The sequence below is a fragment of the Gadus chalcogrammus genome, chromosome 7, assembly GCF_026213295.1.
Source record: "Gadus chalcogrammus isolate NIFS_2021 chromosome 7, NIFS_Gcha_1.0, whole genome shotgun sequence".
NCBI lineage: Eukaryota > Metazoa > Chordata > Actinopteri > Gadiformes > Gadidae > Gadus > Gadus chalcogrammus.
Window position 1 is genome coordinate 2643839 of NC_079418.1, and position 17880 is coordinate 2661718.

General features: G+C 45.6%; 1 protein-coding gene and 1 long non-coding RNA gene across 2 annotated transcripts in view; both read left to right on the forward strand.

The window, feature by feature from the left end:
* The window catches only part of LOC130385718 (uncharacterized), a 29899-nt gene extending 20736 nt beyond the window's left edge, over positions 1-9163 (forward strand). Inside the window, exon 5 of the long non-coding RNA XR_008896055.1 lies at positions 6485-9163. This is a non-coding gene — a long non-coding RNA (uncharacterized LOC130385718). The remainder of the gene's footprint in view (positions 1-6484) is intronic.
* Positions 9164-15525: 6362 nt separating this feature from the next.
* The window catches only part of LOC130385452 (uncharacterized), a 39520-nt gene continuing 37165 nt past the window's right edge, over positions 15526-17880 (forward strand). Inside the window, exons 1-2 of the mRNA XM_056593956.1 lie at positions 15526-15533; positions 15620-15783. Coding sequence (XP_056449931.1) covers positions 15526-15533; positions 15620-15783 — 172 coding nt within the window. The remainder of the gene's footprint in view (positions 15534-15619; positions 15784-17880) is intronic.

The following is a 17880-nucleotide window of genomic DNA, read 5'->3' on the forward strand; positions in this document are numbered from 1 at the left end:
GTTGCCCAGAGTGCGGTTGAACCTCTCTGTGCCGCCGTTCCCCATGGGATGGTATGGGGAGGTCCGAGACTTGTTGACACCAGCCAGCTCCAGAAGCTCAGCGATGAGCTCGCTCTCAAAGTTCGCACCCTGGTCAGAGTGGAGACGCTGAGGGAAGCCGTAGACACAGAAGAAGTTGTCCCAGAGCTTCTTCGCCACTTTCCTCGCCGTCTGGTCCTTGCAGGGGAAAGCATGTGCTAATTTGGTGAAATGGTCAGTGACCACTAGCACATCCACAGACTTGTTGTTACTGTCCTCGGCTGACCAGAAGTCAATGCAAACAAGCTCTAGAGGGGCAGTGGTCTTAATGCTCTCCAGAGGGGCTCTTGCTGCGGGCTCCGGGGTTTTGCTGAGAACACATCTGTGGCAGTTACGGACATGATCGCGTACATCCTTCTCCATATTACCCCAGAAGAACCTTTGACGGGCGAGAGAGAGAGAACGAGGCTGACCCTGGTGACCAGCCAGGTCATGAACACCAGACAATGCCTGTGACTTCAGGGACTCAGGCAGGATGTATTGGAACCTCTTGTGTTTTGTCAGTGGATCCCTGGTAACCCTGTAGAGGACTCCATGCAGTATAGTGAGCTTTTCCCACTGTTTCAGAACCCTCAGAGTACACTGGCTCTCGTTGCAGCGCTCACGCCTGGAGGGTCTCTGCTTCCTATCTACATAGCTGAATACTCTCGAAACGACCGAATCCTGCTGCTGATGGTTTTGCAGGTCTGCCAGTGAGAGAGAGGAGAACAAATCCTGGCCAGGAGGGATCAATGAGCTCAAGCGGTCACTCATAGAAGCAGCCCTCTGCCTCGGTGCTGAGTCCCAGTCATCACAAGAGGAGAGGAGAGAGGAGACGTCATCCTCTGACATGGACACATCGACGGCCGCACTAGGAGCAACGCTCCCTAATGATTGAGGCTGACATGTCAGGCGGAATGAGTCCTGCACACATCCCTCCTCCACTTCACACACCTGTTCCAGCAGCCCGGAGTATGGCTCAGACAGAAGACGTTGGCTCAGAGGCTTCACAAAGGGGTCCCTGCTGAGGGCATCAGCCACCACATTCAGTCTCCCTGGAATATGTTTGATCTCGAAAGAGTATGGTGCAAGCTTAGAGACCCAGCGCTGCTCGCAGGCGTCTAGCTTCGGTTTGGTCATGATGTACGTGAGAGGATTGTTATCAGTCCAGACAGTGAACTTGTGACCTTTGAGCCAGTGGCTGAACTTGTCACACACAGACCACTTCAGAGCCAAGAATTCTAGTCGATGGGCAGGATAATTTGCTTGGCTGCGACTGAGGGACTTGCTGGCAAACGCTATGGGCCTGGCCTTCTCCTCGCCAGCAGGAACTTGCGAAAGGACTGCACCTAGGCCATCCAATGAAGCATCGGTGGAGAGGATGAATGGCCTATCGAAATCTGGGTGAGCCAACACCACACAATCGAGGAGCACCCTCTTCAAATCATCAAACGCCTTCTCACAGACAGGGGTCCAGTCCTGTGGAGTCAGCTCACGGAAGGTGCCAGCTCTCCTGGTACCACCAGTGCCTCTCCCCTTGCGTTTCTGGCCCGCTGTCAGGGCAAAAAGGGGCTTTGCGATGGAGGAACACCCAGGGATGAAGTGTTGGTAGTACAAGACCATTCCGAGGAAAGATCTCACCCTCTTCTGTGATGGTGTGCAGCCATCAGCTTTCATCAGATCTTCCCTACTGAAACCAGAGATAACTCTGACTTTCTCCTGGTCAACTGAGACGCCACTGCTGTCCACCATATGGCCAAGAAATTTCACAGACTTCCTTAGAAAGTGACACTTCTTTTGAGCCAGCTTCAGATTGTTGGCCCTCAGCCGGGAGAAGACCTCCCCCAGACGACTCAGGGCCTCGCCTTCAGAGGGAGCAACGACTAACAGGTCATCCAGGTAACAAAGGAGGCTGGAGAAGTTCAGGTCCCCGAAGATGCTAAGCATCATCCGCATGAAGGACGCTGGACTGTTGCACAGGCCCTGGGGGAGCCTATTGTATTCATACAAGCCCAGAGGTGTCGTAAAGGCTGTGAATCTCCTGTCAGACTCATGGAGAGGGACGTTATAGAACCCTGATGTCAGATCCATGGTACTGAAAAAGGCATTTCCCCCAAGGGCGGCAAGGCAGTCACCCTGATGGGGCAGTGGGTGGGCGTCCTTGACGGTCTTTGCATTGAGCAAGCGAAAGTCAGTGCAGATTCTCAGGTCCCCGTTCTTCTTCCACACCATGACTAGTGGAGAGGCGTACTCACTCAGAGACTTGCTGATGATACCTTTCATCTCCATCTCAGACAGTACTTCTCTCAGGTGGTGGTAATGAGCAGGAGGGACTCTACGGTAGGGCAGTCGGAAGGGGCGGTCGTCAGAAAGGTGGATACGGTGGACGAAGTCTTTTGCCTCCCCACAGTCTAGCTTGCCCTTGGAAAAGACATCCTGAAATTTTAACAACAGCTCAGCCAGCTCCTTCTTCCAATCAGCAGACACTTCACAGCCACCAATGTCTATGTCTGCTAACCCATGATCCTTCAGCAGCTGCACAGGATCAAGCATGGACTTCGAAGGAGTAGGAGAACCACAAACATCAGACTGTGTCTCGCACAGACCTTGAGTGATGGGCAGGTCCTCAACAGCCAGACAGGGAGAGACGTCAGCCAGCTTGGCATTGCGGCGGAGCGTCACAGGGCTGTGTGTGGGGTTCAGGACCTTGACAGGAATCCAACGATCCCCCCACATGGGTGTCACGAGACGCCCCACCAGAATGTTCTTTGGGGTTGACCGCGCCGAGGTGGGCTCCACAATCACAGTGCTCCCTGGGGACACAGGAGCGTTGCTCGGCAACTTCCCCCAGACCACATATTCCTGCTGAGGAAGGAGAGTGACGGCCTGCCTCAGCCTCACTGTGCCTATCTTACTCGGCAGCTCAGGGCCCGACCACCGTGAAACGCAGCTCAGGAGCTGGAGGAATTGCTCACACTCTGGGTCACTGCTACTGGAGGAGATGAGCTCCCAGTACCTCTCAGTGGACTTCATCTCCTGTATGATAGGTCTGATTACATTGCTCCCAAGTATGAACTCATCTCTCTGTCCAGGAACAACGAATGACGGCACAATGAACTTAAATCCATAGACATCAACATCCAGATCGTAGATACACTTTGGCCGTGTAGTGAGGCCACCACAACCGATCAGCACCACATTACCAGGCACAGGATGAGGACAAGGGAGAACACCGGCAGCTCTCAATTTGGATTCTGCCTCCTCATTAAGCGTGCATGACATGCTGCCCGAATCTAACATTCCTTTCAATATAGACTGGCCACCGACTGACACTGGAGCATAAAACAACTCACTAGCTCTGTCCACTCTCTGCGACCCCACCATTATGACCGTCTTGTCCTCAGAAAGCTGGCTGCAACTATTTACATAGACAGATTGCAAATCTCGTTCTCCAATGAGGGTTACTCCATCACTGCCCACGCTATCCCTCTCTCTACGTGGGCTGGCTAGTTTAAAGGTGCGCTGGAAGGACGGCTTGTCGACACAGCTGGAGATTGGGAGGCATTGGGGCATTCATGCCTGAAGTGACCCGGTCTGAAGCAGTTGAGACACAGCCTATGAAACCTGCAGTGCGCATTGGTTGTGTGATCCCCAGAGCTACATACTCTACACAGAGAACTCTGCTGATTCTGTGGCCGGGCGTTCTGACGAGGACCCCTCTGACCAGTGGCAAGAGAAGCAGTACACATAGAGAGGACTCTGTCAAACATAGCGACCACCTGCTGAGGACCAAGCTCAACACCAGAGGAACTGGCAGTGACGGGAACAGGGACAGTAGCTGGAGCAGGATAGAGGGGGGACACAGGAGGGGCCTGGGGCGGGTTCATTATCATGTGGGCTGACTGAGGCTGGCAATGGGCAGAGACAGGAGCGATAGAGACAGGATGAGGCAGTGATTGGTGTATCACCGAAGGGGCCTGATGTGGTTCACTATGCTGGGGACGATGAGAAGACACAGCCACAGGACTCTGGCTGCACACCGACACATTCACTGCATTTTGGGCATGAGCTGAATTTCTTCTCAGACTCGTCATGTGATCATCCAGTCTCTCCTGAACCTCCGCTGCGGTCCACAGTTCAGGGGACTTCAACTTAAACGACATGGCGAGACCGGGGTCAGAGCAGTGGGTAATGAACATCATGACCACCTCAGTACTAGGGTCCTCAACGCCCTTTCCACGCCTACGGAGGCACTCATCAGCGACATCAACAGCCTTGTTAAGGCGGATCCAGTAATCCATCATGTCCTCACCAGCCCTCGGGGCAGTGCTGTAAAAGTCTTTCATAGGGAGGCTTGAGAAAGTAAGCTCACTGAAGTTGCGCTTTAGAATGTCAAATACAGCTGTCGGGAATTCACTAGAATCTAACTCAGGGTGGCTGCGAAGAGATACCTTCACCACGTCTCTCGCTTTACCAGTCAGTCTCGCCATAATCAAATCAACCACCTCAGTGCGCGTATTGCACTTCATCCTACCCAGATAACACTTCATCATGTCTTCCCATTCATGAATGGAGAATGTATCCGTGTGGTCACCCCTGAAGTATGGTGGAGCTCTAGGGTCTGACTGAACAATCACCTTCAGCTGTGATGGATCAGTAATGCCAAGGGATTGGTGGCCCGGGGACTGGGGCAGAGTACTACTGGGCTGGTGCATGGTGTTGAGGCTGGCTATAATGCTATCGCCTATCTGTTTGGCCAAATCAGCTACTAGGCCACCCAATGACTCTACGGTAACAACCTGGGTAGGCTGAGGGGCTATGGGTGCCATGGGTGTAGAGCTGGCGGTGGGACCTACTGGTAAACTAAACTCTGACTGGTCAACAGAGTACTCCTGATTACCAGGGGCTACCGGCCTACCCCTCCCAAACCCAAATGGAGTGACCCTCTGGCCCCTCCCCAACCCAAAAGTGACGTTACGCCCAACAGGGCCCTGACCAGCCAAAATATCTGCACTGAAAGAATCCCCACTGGACATCTTACAAAACGAGATATTTGACCCTCTGACAAAAATAAATAAATAAAATAAATCTAACAGAAAATAATAGTCTTGGTGACTAAAACAACTGCACAAAACACATAACAAAATAAAAAAATAAAATAAAAACCTCTACAATCAATACCCTTCCCCAATACACACAGTAAGAGAGACTAAACACGACAATACACTCCCAAAGAATAACCCCAATGTAAAACAGAAGACAGAAAAAAAAATATATATAAAAAAAAAATATATATATATAATTATTTATTTCTTACGCACCCAACTATAGCAAAATAGCGCAGTATTTTCTTCCCCTTTAAGCACTCTTAACGACTACCGTGTACCTCACGTGCACTCAGCGCTCATAATACCAGGGGCAGGGGCAGGGCAGACAGCGGCGAATACGGTGAGGAGACGATGGAGATAGGGCCGAGCAGCAGAGCAGGGCAGGCAGCGACGGGCGCACCCCGACGACCAGGCAGGCGATGATGGTCGGCGATCCGACGGGTCAAACGGCACCAAGTGTGACCGGTTCGTTCTGCGTTGTGTTTCTTTCTAGCAATGAATGACGTGACCCACGATGTGTCTGGACTCGGGCACTCCGACGTCCATTTATTCGATCTGAATACACACATATACAAATAGCTTCCTTAGCCCTTGTGCCCTTACTCCAACTCTCTTCCCAAGGGTATCGCAACAAAGGCCCTACATACAATATTACAACAGAAATGATTGAAATAAAAGGAATAAAAGACATACCTGAATACACACATATACAAATAGCTTCCTTAGCCCTTGTGCCCTTACTCCAACTCTACGAAACACACAGGGGGGGGAAAGGGGAACTAGCATGACTACACGAGGGTCAGTTATATGCTAGTACATCGCAACAAAACACAAAGTTCCCCATAACACAGAAATCTATCTAACAACTATGGATAGATTATAAACCCCAGACTTCCAATTAAACAATCTATAATCAAAATAACTAATATAAATAATGATAAATTATAAGATGGTCAAAGATTTGATTACAATATAAATGTACACACCTCTTCCCAAGGGTATCGCAACAAAGGGAAGAGGGCAGGGGGCGCGGGAAACTTATCGGGTACTCTGGAATGTGGGCGGGAGTATAGAAGGAGGTGGAGCCAAATAAAATAGAGCTTAAGGCGGCATGGAAAGCTAAACTTCAGGTAATACAGAAAAACAAAGGCAATTGTGTAATTATAATTTAAAGGATATAACACACCCTGTTACACCTAGATTTAATATGACAACCGCCACTGTTGTTTGGACAGGCGGGTAGACGTAAACTGGCAGATAAATCTTAAGTGTTATGATTTCTCTCATTCATTTCTTATGTTTGCATTTGTGTCTTGCAGAAGATGAAGGAGAATGCGTGCAGAGGGCTGAATAGAGAATTCGTGAATCAAAGGCAACACCATCAAATGCATTATGAAATTAAGCACTTTCAGGTTGTCAAGGCTGTAGCTCAGCGGGTACATGGTCCTGGATACCTGATTATTATTTATTTTTTTAACTATTTATATATGGAATCTGAATGCACTCTCCAAGAAATGCTGCAGTTCTTTGTGCCACAAGAGGCCAAGAAGCTCTACTACAAGAAGTTGAGGCAGAAGATGAAGATTATTACAAATTATCCAAGTCAGTTCCGACCAAGTAATTTGATTGGACAAGAGGCATTCCAGTGCTGATATAGAGTATAACAGCACTGGGTCTTTTAACTATCCACGTATCGCTCCGCTTTACGGGTGTTCTCATAACCATTAATGTTATTAACAATCTTTTTGTAGCTTAGATTGCAGCTGAATTAAGTTGAATTAAGAATGGTCGCCAGAAGAGGAACAAGGGAACCTAATGTAATGCTAATGTGTTTGTGTTGCTTGGCAACAGTTCAGTCCAGTTGCGGATCTATTTGTGTTGGCGGAGCCAAATAAATCATTAATGAACCAAAGAAATCTGATCATAATATGTTGTTAATTATTATTGTTAACTAATGATTGGTGCTTGTAGAACTGTTGGATAAAAGCAATATCACTCAGGAGTGAGTGCTGTTGTACTACGGCTGGGAAGAGAATCACAGCCGTGCTGATATTCAGTACAACAGCACTCCCTCTCGTGTGATATTGCTTAATTATTCTGTTCCAAAATTCCATAAAAAGTCTCATTACTAAGAAATATTGATGTATAGTTACTTTTGTCAGTTTCAAGTTTTTGTTTTAACACGGGGGTACCAACAATGTGTATGATGTATGACTACCTTAAAGCATTTGTCGATGATATCACCCAGCTGCTGAACCTTCAGAGGTAAACCTCTAAGGTGTGCTCCTTTATAAGCGATGCTCCAGCATGTGCTTTTCTCCAAAACAGTGTGCTATCCTCTGGTTCAGTCTTTATCATCTACAGTTGATTTAGGTACAAAAAAAGCCCATTTCACATATCCCATCGATTAAATGCACCTCTGCTGTTTGGGTGTAAATTTTGCCATCACTATTTCTTGTTACGTAGATGAAGACAACTACTTGTCTCTTTCATGCATCTCCTTTGTCCACATCTATGTTTGGGGAATGTAATTTGAAGCCATTCCGTAAGTGTTTGCTATGCCTCATTGTTTATTTTACTGCATACTACATTGGCACACTTGGGATTTTATTTTTATTTTATTCAATTTCTTCCCTTCTACAATGCGGCAGCATAAACATTACTACAGATTTATTTCCCCCACTTTATTCTGTTTTTTGGGCATTTCCTACCAGTGCAAAGATGTTTAAATTAGTCACTGAAAGCAGTGTTCTGAAATGATATAAAAAATAGTTGTGGCCTGTATATGTAAGCATGGACTTCACATATTTTTTGTAAAGCTGTACATGTCTTTAAAGATATTGATGCGGATGTTTCCACATTTACACTTCTCAGTGCAAATGGTTTTTTGAATAAGTTTCTGAAAGTAGTGCTTTGAGATGTTTGAGATAACAAACATTTAATGTGTTGGAAATATTTTTGGTCGCTGTGTCATAATTCAGCTTAATATTTAATACATTGTTTCTTATGGCATATTAACGAGAAAATGTCAAACTGGCACTGAATGTTGAAAAGGTTGACCCCTGGTTACTGTATTCCCTCTCCTGCTCCATTACATGTATGTTTGTTTATTTCAAGTTAACTTGTTTTTCTGTGTTATTACAACCTTGCAACACATTTCCATTAATGTAGTTTGTTTATTCCTTAACAGTTTTCAAAAAACACAATCAAATGGGTACTAAAACCTTAATCTTTGTCAAGCCAAACTCTTGAGTAATTATTTCAAAGAATAGGGGCGTGGAAATCAATAAGGTAAGTGGGCTTTGGGGCATATCTTATGACTAACTTTGGATCTGAACTAATGTGAATCGTGAGTAGATCTCATGGTGTTTACATCGCTTTACTAGGATTTCTAAATTGCGGCTTCTGTGTTTTAACCCCTCTCAAATGCTACTGTTGTAATGGGGTTTTCTTAACCAGTGATCTTTATTGCATTTGTGAAAGCTGTTTGTGTGAGCTTGCTAAAAGTATATAGACCAGTTTTCCAGCCAGAAATAGTTGTAGCTGCGACATTCAATGGCCATACCTGCAGATTATCTACAAGGATAAGCATTAATTGATCTCATTACAAAATGACAATCGAAATATCAGGAAAATTGCTAATATGCGTTACAACCTCAATTCAACGCCATTTCGACGTGTGGTAAATGACGTTGAAAATTGGCACGCAAATCATCGTTGAAACAACGTAGTATTTTCGACATTCTCCGACCGTCGAGATAACGACTATCCACCACGTTGATTCAACGGTGAATTTTAGTCGTCTGACGGAAACCGACTATTTTAACCAACAATGAACCCGTTTTCAACGCCCCATTGCTGTCTGGGAAGGTCCTCCACTATCGGTCTCTGTGAAGATCGAGCCACAATAGAACATTAACGAGAGTTTCAATCCTTATTATCTTTCACTTCTCCCATTCTTCTGAACTTTCCTGAAGCCGGCACGGTCTGTGTTCCTAAGCAGTAGCTCCATAGCGGACGTTCAGAGTAAATACCATCCTATCTGCTGATCCGCTAATACCATCCAAGACTGCATGCTTACATTTTACATTCAAGTCTGTTGGTATTTTGTTATTAAAGACGATGAATTATTAATCTACGAGTCCCTCCTAACCCTTTACACTCGTAAAGTCCCCACCACCCCCCTCCAGGCCCAGTCTAACACCCCGTCCCCTCACTGGCCTTCCATCTCTCTCTCTCTCTCCAACCCCGTCTCTCTCCGCTTCTCCTCCTCCACTGTCTTAATGAACCCCCCACCACCAATCTTCCTCACGCCAAACCCTCCTCGTAAATCCAACCCCCAGCCTCTCCCACGACACATCTCTCTCTCTCTGTCGCTATTTTTAACAACGATAACTTCTATTTGTAGTTCCCCTTATCATCCAAGGATCTCATAGGGCTATCTGTGTACATATAAATGTACACACAGCGCAGAGACAGAGTGTACTGAGAACACAAATTGCGGTTAAGCGGTAGCCTTATGCCATAAGGTACCACCGTTTTCAGCCGGACAGATAGAACTCAGAGAAGTTTCTGTAGTCGGCTGATACGTATGTAGTTTGCCCCGCCGCCATATTTGAAGTTCTTGGTAGTGAATCCAACACCCCCCTCTCCCCCCTCCCTCCGCATGCCCCTGGTAATCTACCCCTCTTACACCTCCCTCCCCTTGAAACCCTTTCATCTCCCTCTTCAGATCCCGTCCAACACCCCCCTCCCCTCCTTCCGCACCCCCTTCATGAATGCCTTCAATCACTCTCTTCCCCTCACTTCCTTAAAGAAGAAGGCCACACGCCTTTCTATTTGATAGTTGAATTGAAGTTATTTTCCACCTCCTCTCATCTATCTTAGTGAACCCCCGACAAACACTCTTCCTCCAGCAAAACCTCCTCGTAAAGACCCCCCCACCCCTCCCACGACACCTCTCTCTCTCTCTCTCTCTGTGGCTGTTTAAAACTAACGATAACTTCTGTTTGTAGTTCCCCTTTTCATCCGAGGATCTCATAGGACTATCTGTGTATATATAAATGTACACACAGTGCGGAGAAAGAGTCTACTGAGACCCCCTGCTTTCCAAGAAGCCGATCTACTGTTTTCCCCCCATCCAGCTCAAGAATCCCCTTAATTGTCTGCCCCCACCAGACGAGACCAAATTTTCCTTGCAACAATAGGGTAACGCATTAAACAGCCGTTCAAAACCCCTCTTGACTTTAACATTCATACTGAATCAGAGGGATCTAATACATTTCTATACACCCCCTATGCCACATCAACTTGATAGACAAAGACCTATTGATTTCCCTGCAGATCACACAGCCCTGCAACTTAAAGATGGACACACCTAGGCTGTACCTTCAAACGCTCTCTACCACACACTCCCTTTTTCATATTGCTTAAAGAAGGAGGCTAAACCCCTTCCTATTGTCAGTTAAATTGAAGTCTTATCTTATTGTTCTTTCTCCCCCTTGCCCCCTCCCACCCTAGTCACGTATTTGTGTAGGTTGTAATCAATGTATTTTGATTCACTAGCATTAATAGTATAAACGATCTATAAATGTCTTGCAATTGTACTAAATTTGTTCTCCTTTCTCGTCAGGCCTTTGCAACCCGAGCAGTAATGGATGCCCGACATTCATCATTTTAATTTTTTACATTACTTAAAATATTCTTTTTTCTAATCAGGAAGTGGCAACACAACGACCAGTTGCCCACGATCATCATTTTACTTCTGTGCATTGATCTTAATTCTCTTTTCTCTTCAGGAGGTGGCAACACAAGCATTACAAGTTGCCAAACACTCATCTTTTTACTTCTCTGCATTGGTCTTAATTCTCTCTCTCTCTCCAGGAAATGGCAGTATAAGCAGGAAAGAATGCCAAACAATGACAGTAATTATTATTTTTTCCAGGTTGCTGAGCCCTTCTGTCTATTTTCATGCATTTTGTGTAGCAAGACAGGTAGAGAACCAGGCTGGTTCAAATAGACACAGGGTTCAACTGCTAGAATAATATGTCTAATTAATAGATGGTGCACATGGTTTTAAACGGTGCCCAAGGAGGGAGTTAGCTCAACTGCTGTAGCCACAATTACAAAACATTTTTTGCGAATATTAAATCTACATGGGTTAAATTCTGCAGTAATCAGCTACTACATACAAATAAACTGAATAACACTGTGTGAGATGTTCAAAGGTCAACTATTGCTTCCATTGGAGCGATTGCAATAGATATAATATCGTACCACCAATATGCATGCATTATCTTGTATTCAATAATTAGGAAAGCCGGATTCCAGAACCGAAAGAAGTCCTACAAAAGGACACCAACCCAGGGGTCTTACATCAAACCAGATCCCTGTACGACAGTTACACAGTGATCTTAAGATAGGAATAATTATCTAGACTCCACATCATGAACGGTTAGCCTTTAAAGTTGTCCATAGCATGCATACCGCTCGTCCACAGAAGTCCGGGGATTATCCAGGCCTGGGGATTCTTATTAGGAGAGTTCTGGGATAACCTGCCTCGTAGGAGAGCAGAAGAGTCCCCCCCAAATAGAGGATTCTGAGGACAAGCGGTAGAAATGCATAGTTCAACAGACCTGACGAGGTCCAGAGTACCAAAATAAGAAAGAATAAAATATATATTTCCTTACAAATTATGAAAATAACATTTCAATAAAAGTCTTTACGTAATCTATGGTTAATAATTGGCAATATTTACAATTAAATTACATAAATAGAATAAAATGTAATCCATAATTCATCCTAATTCATCTCATCTCATCTCATTTTCGTCCGCTTATCCGGGGTCTGGTCGCGGGGGGAGCAGCTCATGCAGGGGGCCCCAGACTTCCCTTTCCCGGGCCACATTGACCAACTCTGACAGGGGGATCCCGAGGCGTTCCCAGGCCAGTGTTGAGATATAATCTCTCCAACTAGTCCTGGGTCTTCCCCGAGGTCTCCTCCCCACTGGACGTGCCTGAAACACCTCCCAAGGAAGGCGCCCAGTGGGCATCCTTACCAGATACCCGAACCACCTCAGCTGACTCCTTTCTAAGTAGAGGAGCAGCGGCTCTAATCCGAGTTAGGGAGACGCCAGCCACCCTTCTGAGAAAACTCATCTCGGCCGCTTGTACCCGCGATCTCGTCCTTTCGGTCATCACCCAGCCCTCATGACCATAGGTGAGGATAGGAACGAAGATCGACCGGTAGATCGAGAGCTTTGCCTTGCGGCTCAGCTCTCTTTTCGTCACAACGGTGCGGCAAAGCGAACGCAATACCGCCCCCGCTGCTCCGATTCTCTGGCCAATCTCACGCTCCATAGTACCCTCACTTGCGAACAAGACCCCGAGGTACTTGAACTCCTTCATTTGGGCACTCATTTCCTACCCGGAGTAAGCAATCCGCTGATTTCTCCTAACATCTTTTGTCCGTAAATAAATTCATGCCCGTACGTAAAACACTAGCGACTCCTTCCGTAAATTTACGGAAGCACGGACGCGAAAAACATACGTATGTGGAAACGAGGCGTTAGGCCTCGAGGGTGTTCTTTCACCACGCAACGAGCCTAGTTTATGTTATTCTCATTTACCTTTTTCCTCTGGGTGCCACTCATGCCCCAGGCATACAGTTTCCTCTGCAAAGGGACTCTAACCCTGATAAAGGACTCTAACCTTCTTACCACATAGAATTATTTAATACACAAACAAAGAAGGGGACTCTAACCCCACCCGAGGGACTCTAACCCCCTTTAAGACACAGGTGTATTTATTACACATCCATTACTTGGCCATCGGTAGTCTTGTATCACTATTCCCGATTCTTATAGGCCCTATGGTCTCGTGGGTATTCCTTCACCATGCAACAAGCCTAGTTTATCTTATTCTCATTTACCTTTTTCCTCTGGGTGCCACTCATGCCCCAGGCATACCGTTTCCTCTGCAAAGGGACTCTAAGGACTCTAACCATCTTACCACATAGAATTATTTAATACACAAACAAAGAAGGGGACTAACCCCACCCGAGGGACTCTAACCCCCTTCAAGACACAGGTGTATTTATTACACATCCATTACTTGGCCATCGGTAGTCTTGTATCACTATGCCCGATTCTTATAGGCCCTATGGTCTCGTGGGTATTCCTTCACCATGCAACGAGCCTATATTCGATGTGTCACGCGTTCAGGGTCAATCGGGTTTATGGGGAAATGCTGGGATGCAGTCCTATTTGTCCCCACGAGATATCCCGTAGCGAACCGCTCTCACAGTCTCACCTCCTAATGTGGTTCCTATATAACTATGCAGAGTTTGGACTTTATCAACAGGTTCTGCCTACCTTTTGTTGGGCGCGCGCGAGGTGAGACTGCAGGAATCGGTCCGGTGCTCCGGGGTCCCGAGGTCGTGCCGCTCTCCGTCTCTCGTTTCCCAGTTGCGGTTCAATTCAGAAAAAATCACGTCGGGGTCACCAATTTGAGGGGAAAAACGGTCTGTCTAGTTACTGGACCAGATGAAATGAGACGGAGAGGTAATAAAGTCTGTCGGCACGAGGACCTTGGATTTATTAAGTCAAGTGGCAACGGTTATACAGAGTAATAAAGCGTGAGAGATCGAATATGTCTAAGTCCCTAATCAGCGCTGATGGTTCGTCCAGAGCTTCGCCTCCGTGGAAGGTCTGCTTCAGAAGAAGATGAAGAGTCCCTGTGTGATACAGTCTTATGCTGTATCCTCCTCTCGATGAGGTGTGTGCGTTTGAGGTGTGTGTGGTTCTGTGTGTTTTTGCTTGACCTTGGCTCTCAGGCCCTGGTATATGCATGTGTGTCTCTTGTGTTCCTCCTAACGGGGGAGAGCTCCTCGAAGTGTCTCCTGTGTGATAAATTAATGTGGCTCTCAGGCCCTGGTATATGCATGTGTATCTCTTGTGTTCCTCCTAACGGGGGAGAGCTCCTCGAAGTGTCTCCTGTGTGATAAATGAATGTGGCTCTCCCGTTCTTGAGGATGACTGGTGCATTGTCTGAGTGTCCACCATTTGCCTGGTTGGGAAATGGGGCCTTCGGCTCCGGCCTTGACCTGACTATATTATCATGTTTGTGCTATGTGTTCGTTGGGTTAGAGCAAGAGTTGACTATATTGTAATGTGCCTGCCATGTGATGTGCTCATCAGGCTAGGGTAGGAGTTAGCTATATTTGTAATGTACATGTGCAGGTTATTTTGCCCAACAACTGCCAAGAAGGGGGTCTGTTTATAAAAGAGCATCAACTCTCTTAGGCCATGACGTTCACCCAGCCCTTCCTCTGGAGCAACCGCTGCCCTGTGAATAAGAGCCGATGGAGGAAATCGCAGCTTCGGTGGTGATGACAGAACATGATTTCGGTTCTGCTCCTAAACCAGTTTTGTCAGTGTTTGTTAGTGTTCTGAAATATTGGCCTACTATTACCCCATACTGTTCTTAAACCACCTACCTGACAGGATGTGCTACCTATGGTTTAATCACAGAATGGGCTCTTAGTAGGTTATACCGAGGAGGTAGGTCAACTTTTCAGAACTCGGGCACAAAATGTTTAGTCTTATTAATGTCCCAGCATTTGACCAAACCACAATGTGAAAAGCTTCATCACAAGTACAAATGTTGCATTTTATATCTTACTTAATTAATTGTAAAGGTGAATATTGAGCTATAAAAAGCAAATTTTAAAAGCAATATTGAGCTACAAAAAGCAATTTCTTTAGAGGTCCAAACTGCTTCCAATATGCAAGTCACAGCCAAAATCTGGGTTAGATGTTTTAATCTATATTCCTCATCTCATACAGGTGCACTGGATGCTGCTGCTGTACACATACAGCAATTGGAAGAAACAGTCAAGGAGCTGATGAGAGCAGTCACAGCTGAAAGTGGTTCAAGTGCCTTTTCACAGATTTTGTGTCTCAGACGAGGACATCCTTTTTTACACCAGATTCACGTCAAGATATGTTTTTTGTGACTTCTGGGAGGTTATTCAACCATCTGCCTCCATGTTGGTTTATTGGTCGAAAGCTCAGAAAAAGAAACAAACATTTGAACCCATTTCTCCCAGTCCAACGTGTAGACTGCAACTGGTTGAGTTTTTTCTCTTCTGCTGCCGGGTTGCTGCAGGCCTGCAAGAGAAGGTGCTGGCTGACATGTTTCAGGTCAGTGTGTCCACTGTCTCCCATGTTGTTATACCGTGGGCCAACTACCGTTACCTGCTCCTTGGCTCCCTCCCCTGCTCCTTGGCTCCCTCCCCATCTGGATGAGTAAACAGCAAGTCAAGAACACCATGCCAAGCAAATTTGTGCAGTACAGTCCAGATGTTCGGGTACGAACATCATCTTACAAGAACACAACAACCTTTAAGGCCTTGATTGGGATTGCCCCTTGTAGTGCTGTGACTTTTGTGTCAAGTCTCTTCACCGGCTCCATCTCCGACCCAGAGCTGACTGAACGAAGAGGACTGCTGGATTTACTGGAGCCAGGAGATGGCTGCATGGCAGACAAGGGTTTCACCATCGAGAAGCCACTAGCTGATCGTGGGGCAACGTTGATTATACCACCCTTCAAGATGACAGGTAGGCATGAAAGGAATGAACATTTCAAATTAAAACTTTGACCCAAATGTGACCATTAAGATATGTAGACAAATGTTTAAGATGGACTGAAGCACTCACAATAATATTACTAATTAATTTATCTCTAACCACTGCGCAGTTCACTGAAGAGGATGCTCTGAAAACACAAGCAATCGCTCGACTTCGAATCCTCGTAGAAAGAGCAATAGGCAGAGTCAAGGAATAACGCATCTGGGAACGCACTGTCCTCTCACCTTGTCTGCGACAGTCAATCAGCTGTGGACCGTCTGCTGTGTGATGACCAACTTCCAGAGACCACTTGATTTAAAAGGCTACATCCCTGTTGAATAGTGTTTCTACTCAAACATGTACCTATAAATATTAAATATAATATGTAAATATTAAAACGAGAGGCACTGAACATTTGGAGTGGTCCCTTCATTTTTTCCGGAGCTGTAATTTTGTACACTGAACATTGTATATATTGAATGACATGTATTTAATTGAATGAGAAGTCTTTCATCTATAATCAATTTTAAAGTCCAGTCAGTCCATCCTGAAAGTATTCAAAATAATGTTAATATATAATGTAGTAAATGATGTACTCAGAAAAAGGGAATGAATTAAATCCTTTTATTCTTTCAGTTCCTTTATTCATTCAGTTCATTTCACATTCATTTCACTTTCTGCTGAAGATACACATTCATATATGTACCAAAGAAGTACAAGTCTACCTTATTTTTCATCTCATCATTTCATCCCTCCAGACTGAGCTGACGCCAAACTGACGTTAGCATAAGCCAACCTACGTAGCGTAAGCTAGCTAGCAGACACTCACATTCGTAGTCGATATATTTCTCGAAAAATAAACAATCCCTTGTCCAGTTTGGAGCGGGCTGTTATGGAGTGTTGTTCGGTAAGTCTGAGAACTTCAGAAAACGTGACTTTGGGTACATTTACCAGGGATGTCGTGAAAGTGAACTGCCGGTCCTCCATCATCAGTTCGCCAGAGTGATGAGTGATTCACCGGATGTCACAGTGCACAATGAACACCGAATGCGGAAGTACTACGTATCAGCGTGATAATCCCCCATTCCCTCCCTTTTGCTTCATAGTTGCCATACCGAAATAGGCCTACTTTAACAAATAAAGGATTGGACTACTTTCTTCAGAAAAAACCCAACAGTATATATGTGTAAGTGTATGTGGGTATATATATATTATTATTATTAGTTAGGGTTATTAGTTAGGGATTGTTAGGGTTGGATGTTTATGGGTTTATAAAAATGTAAGTTGTTAAAATGCTGTAATTCTTGTTACATTGTCGCCAAAAGAAATGCAACCAGAGTGAAATATTACAACCTGTGTGACATTGTACATCTTCTACCAAACAATAAAAATACATTTAAAAAAAAAAAAAGGTGATGTACAGTTACAAAATAAACAGTTGTATATTAAGCCGTGAAGAGTTTATACTGAAAAGTTATTGTTTCAGGGGTCGAAAGAGAGAGAGAGAGAGAGATCTTAAACGTTTACTGGTTTATCATGCTATACAGGACCAACCCTCGGGCTGGTCCGGGCCGAGGCTTACGGGGCGGGATGCCACTGTGTGTGTGTGTGTGTGTGTGTATTTATACGTGTGTGTGTTTATTCCGTATTCATGTGTATTCACCCCAGACAGAGAGAGAGAGATTAGAGGGGGGAGGTAGATAGAGAGAGACAGTGACAGAGAGTGGGGGGAAATGGAGAGAGAAAAGGAGAGGGAGAGCGTGAGAGACTTAATGTTACTGTAGACCTAGAGAGAGAGAGAGAGAGAGAGAGAGAGAGACAGACATGATGTAGGAATGACCTCTGGCCACACTTGTTGTTTACCTCTCTGAGGCCAACTAGGCCAACCCGGTGGGGGGGGGGGGGGGGGGGGGGGGGGAGAGAGAGAGAGAGACAGAGAGAGACAGATAGCCTAGTGAAACAGTAACACATTAGGGCAAGTTTAACTATTAACTGTTAGAAATATGCATGTTTAACTGTTAACTCCTAGACATAGGCAAAGAGAGAGAGAGATAATGTGACTGTGTAGAGAGAGAGAGAGAGAGAAAA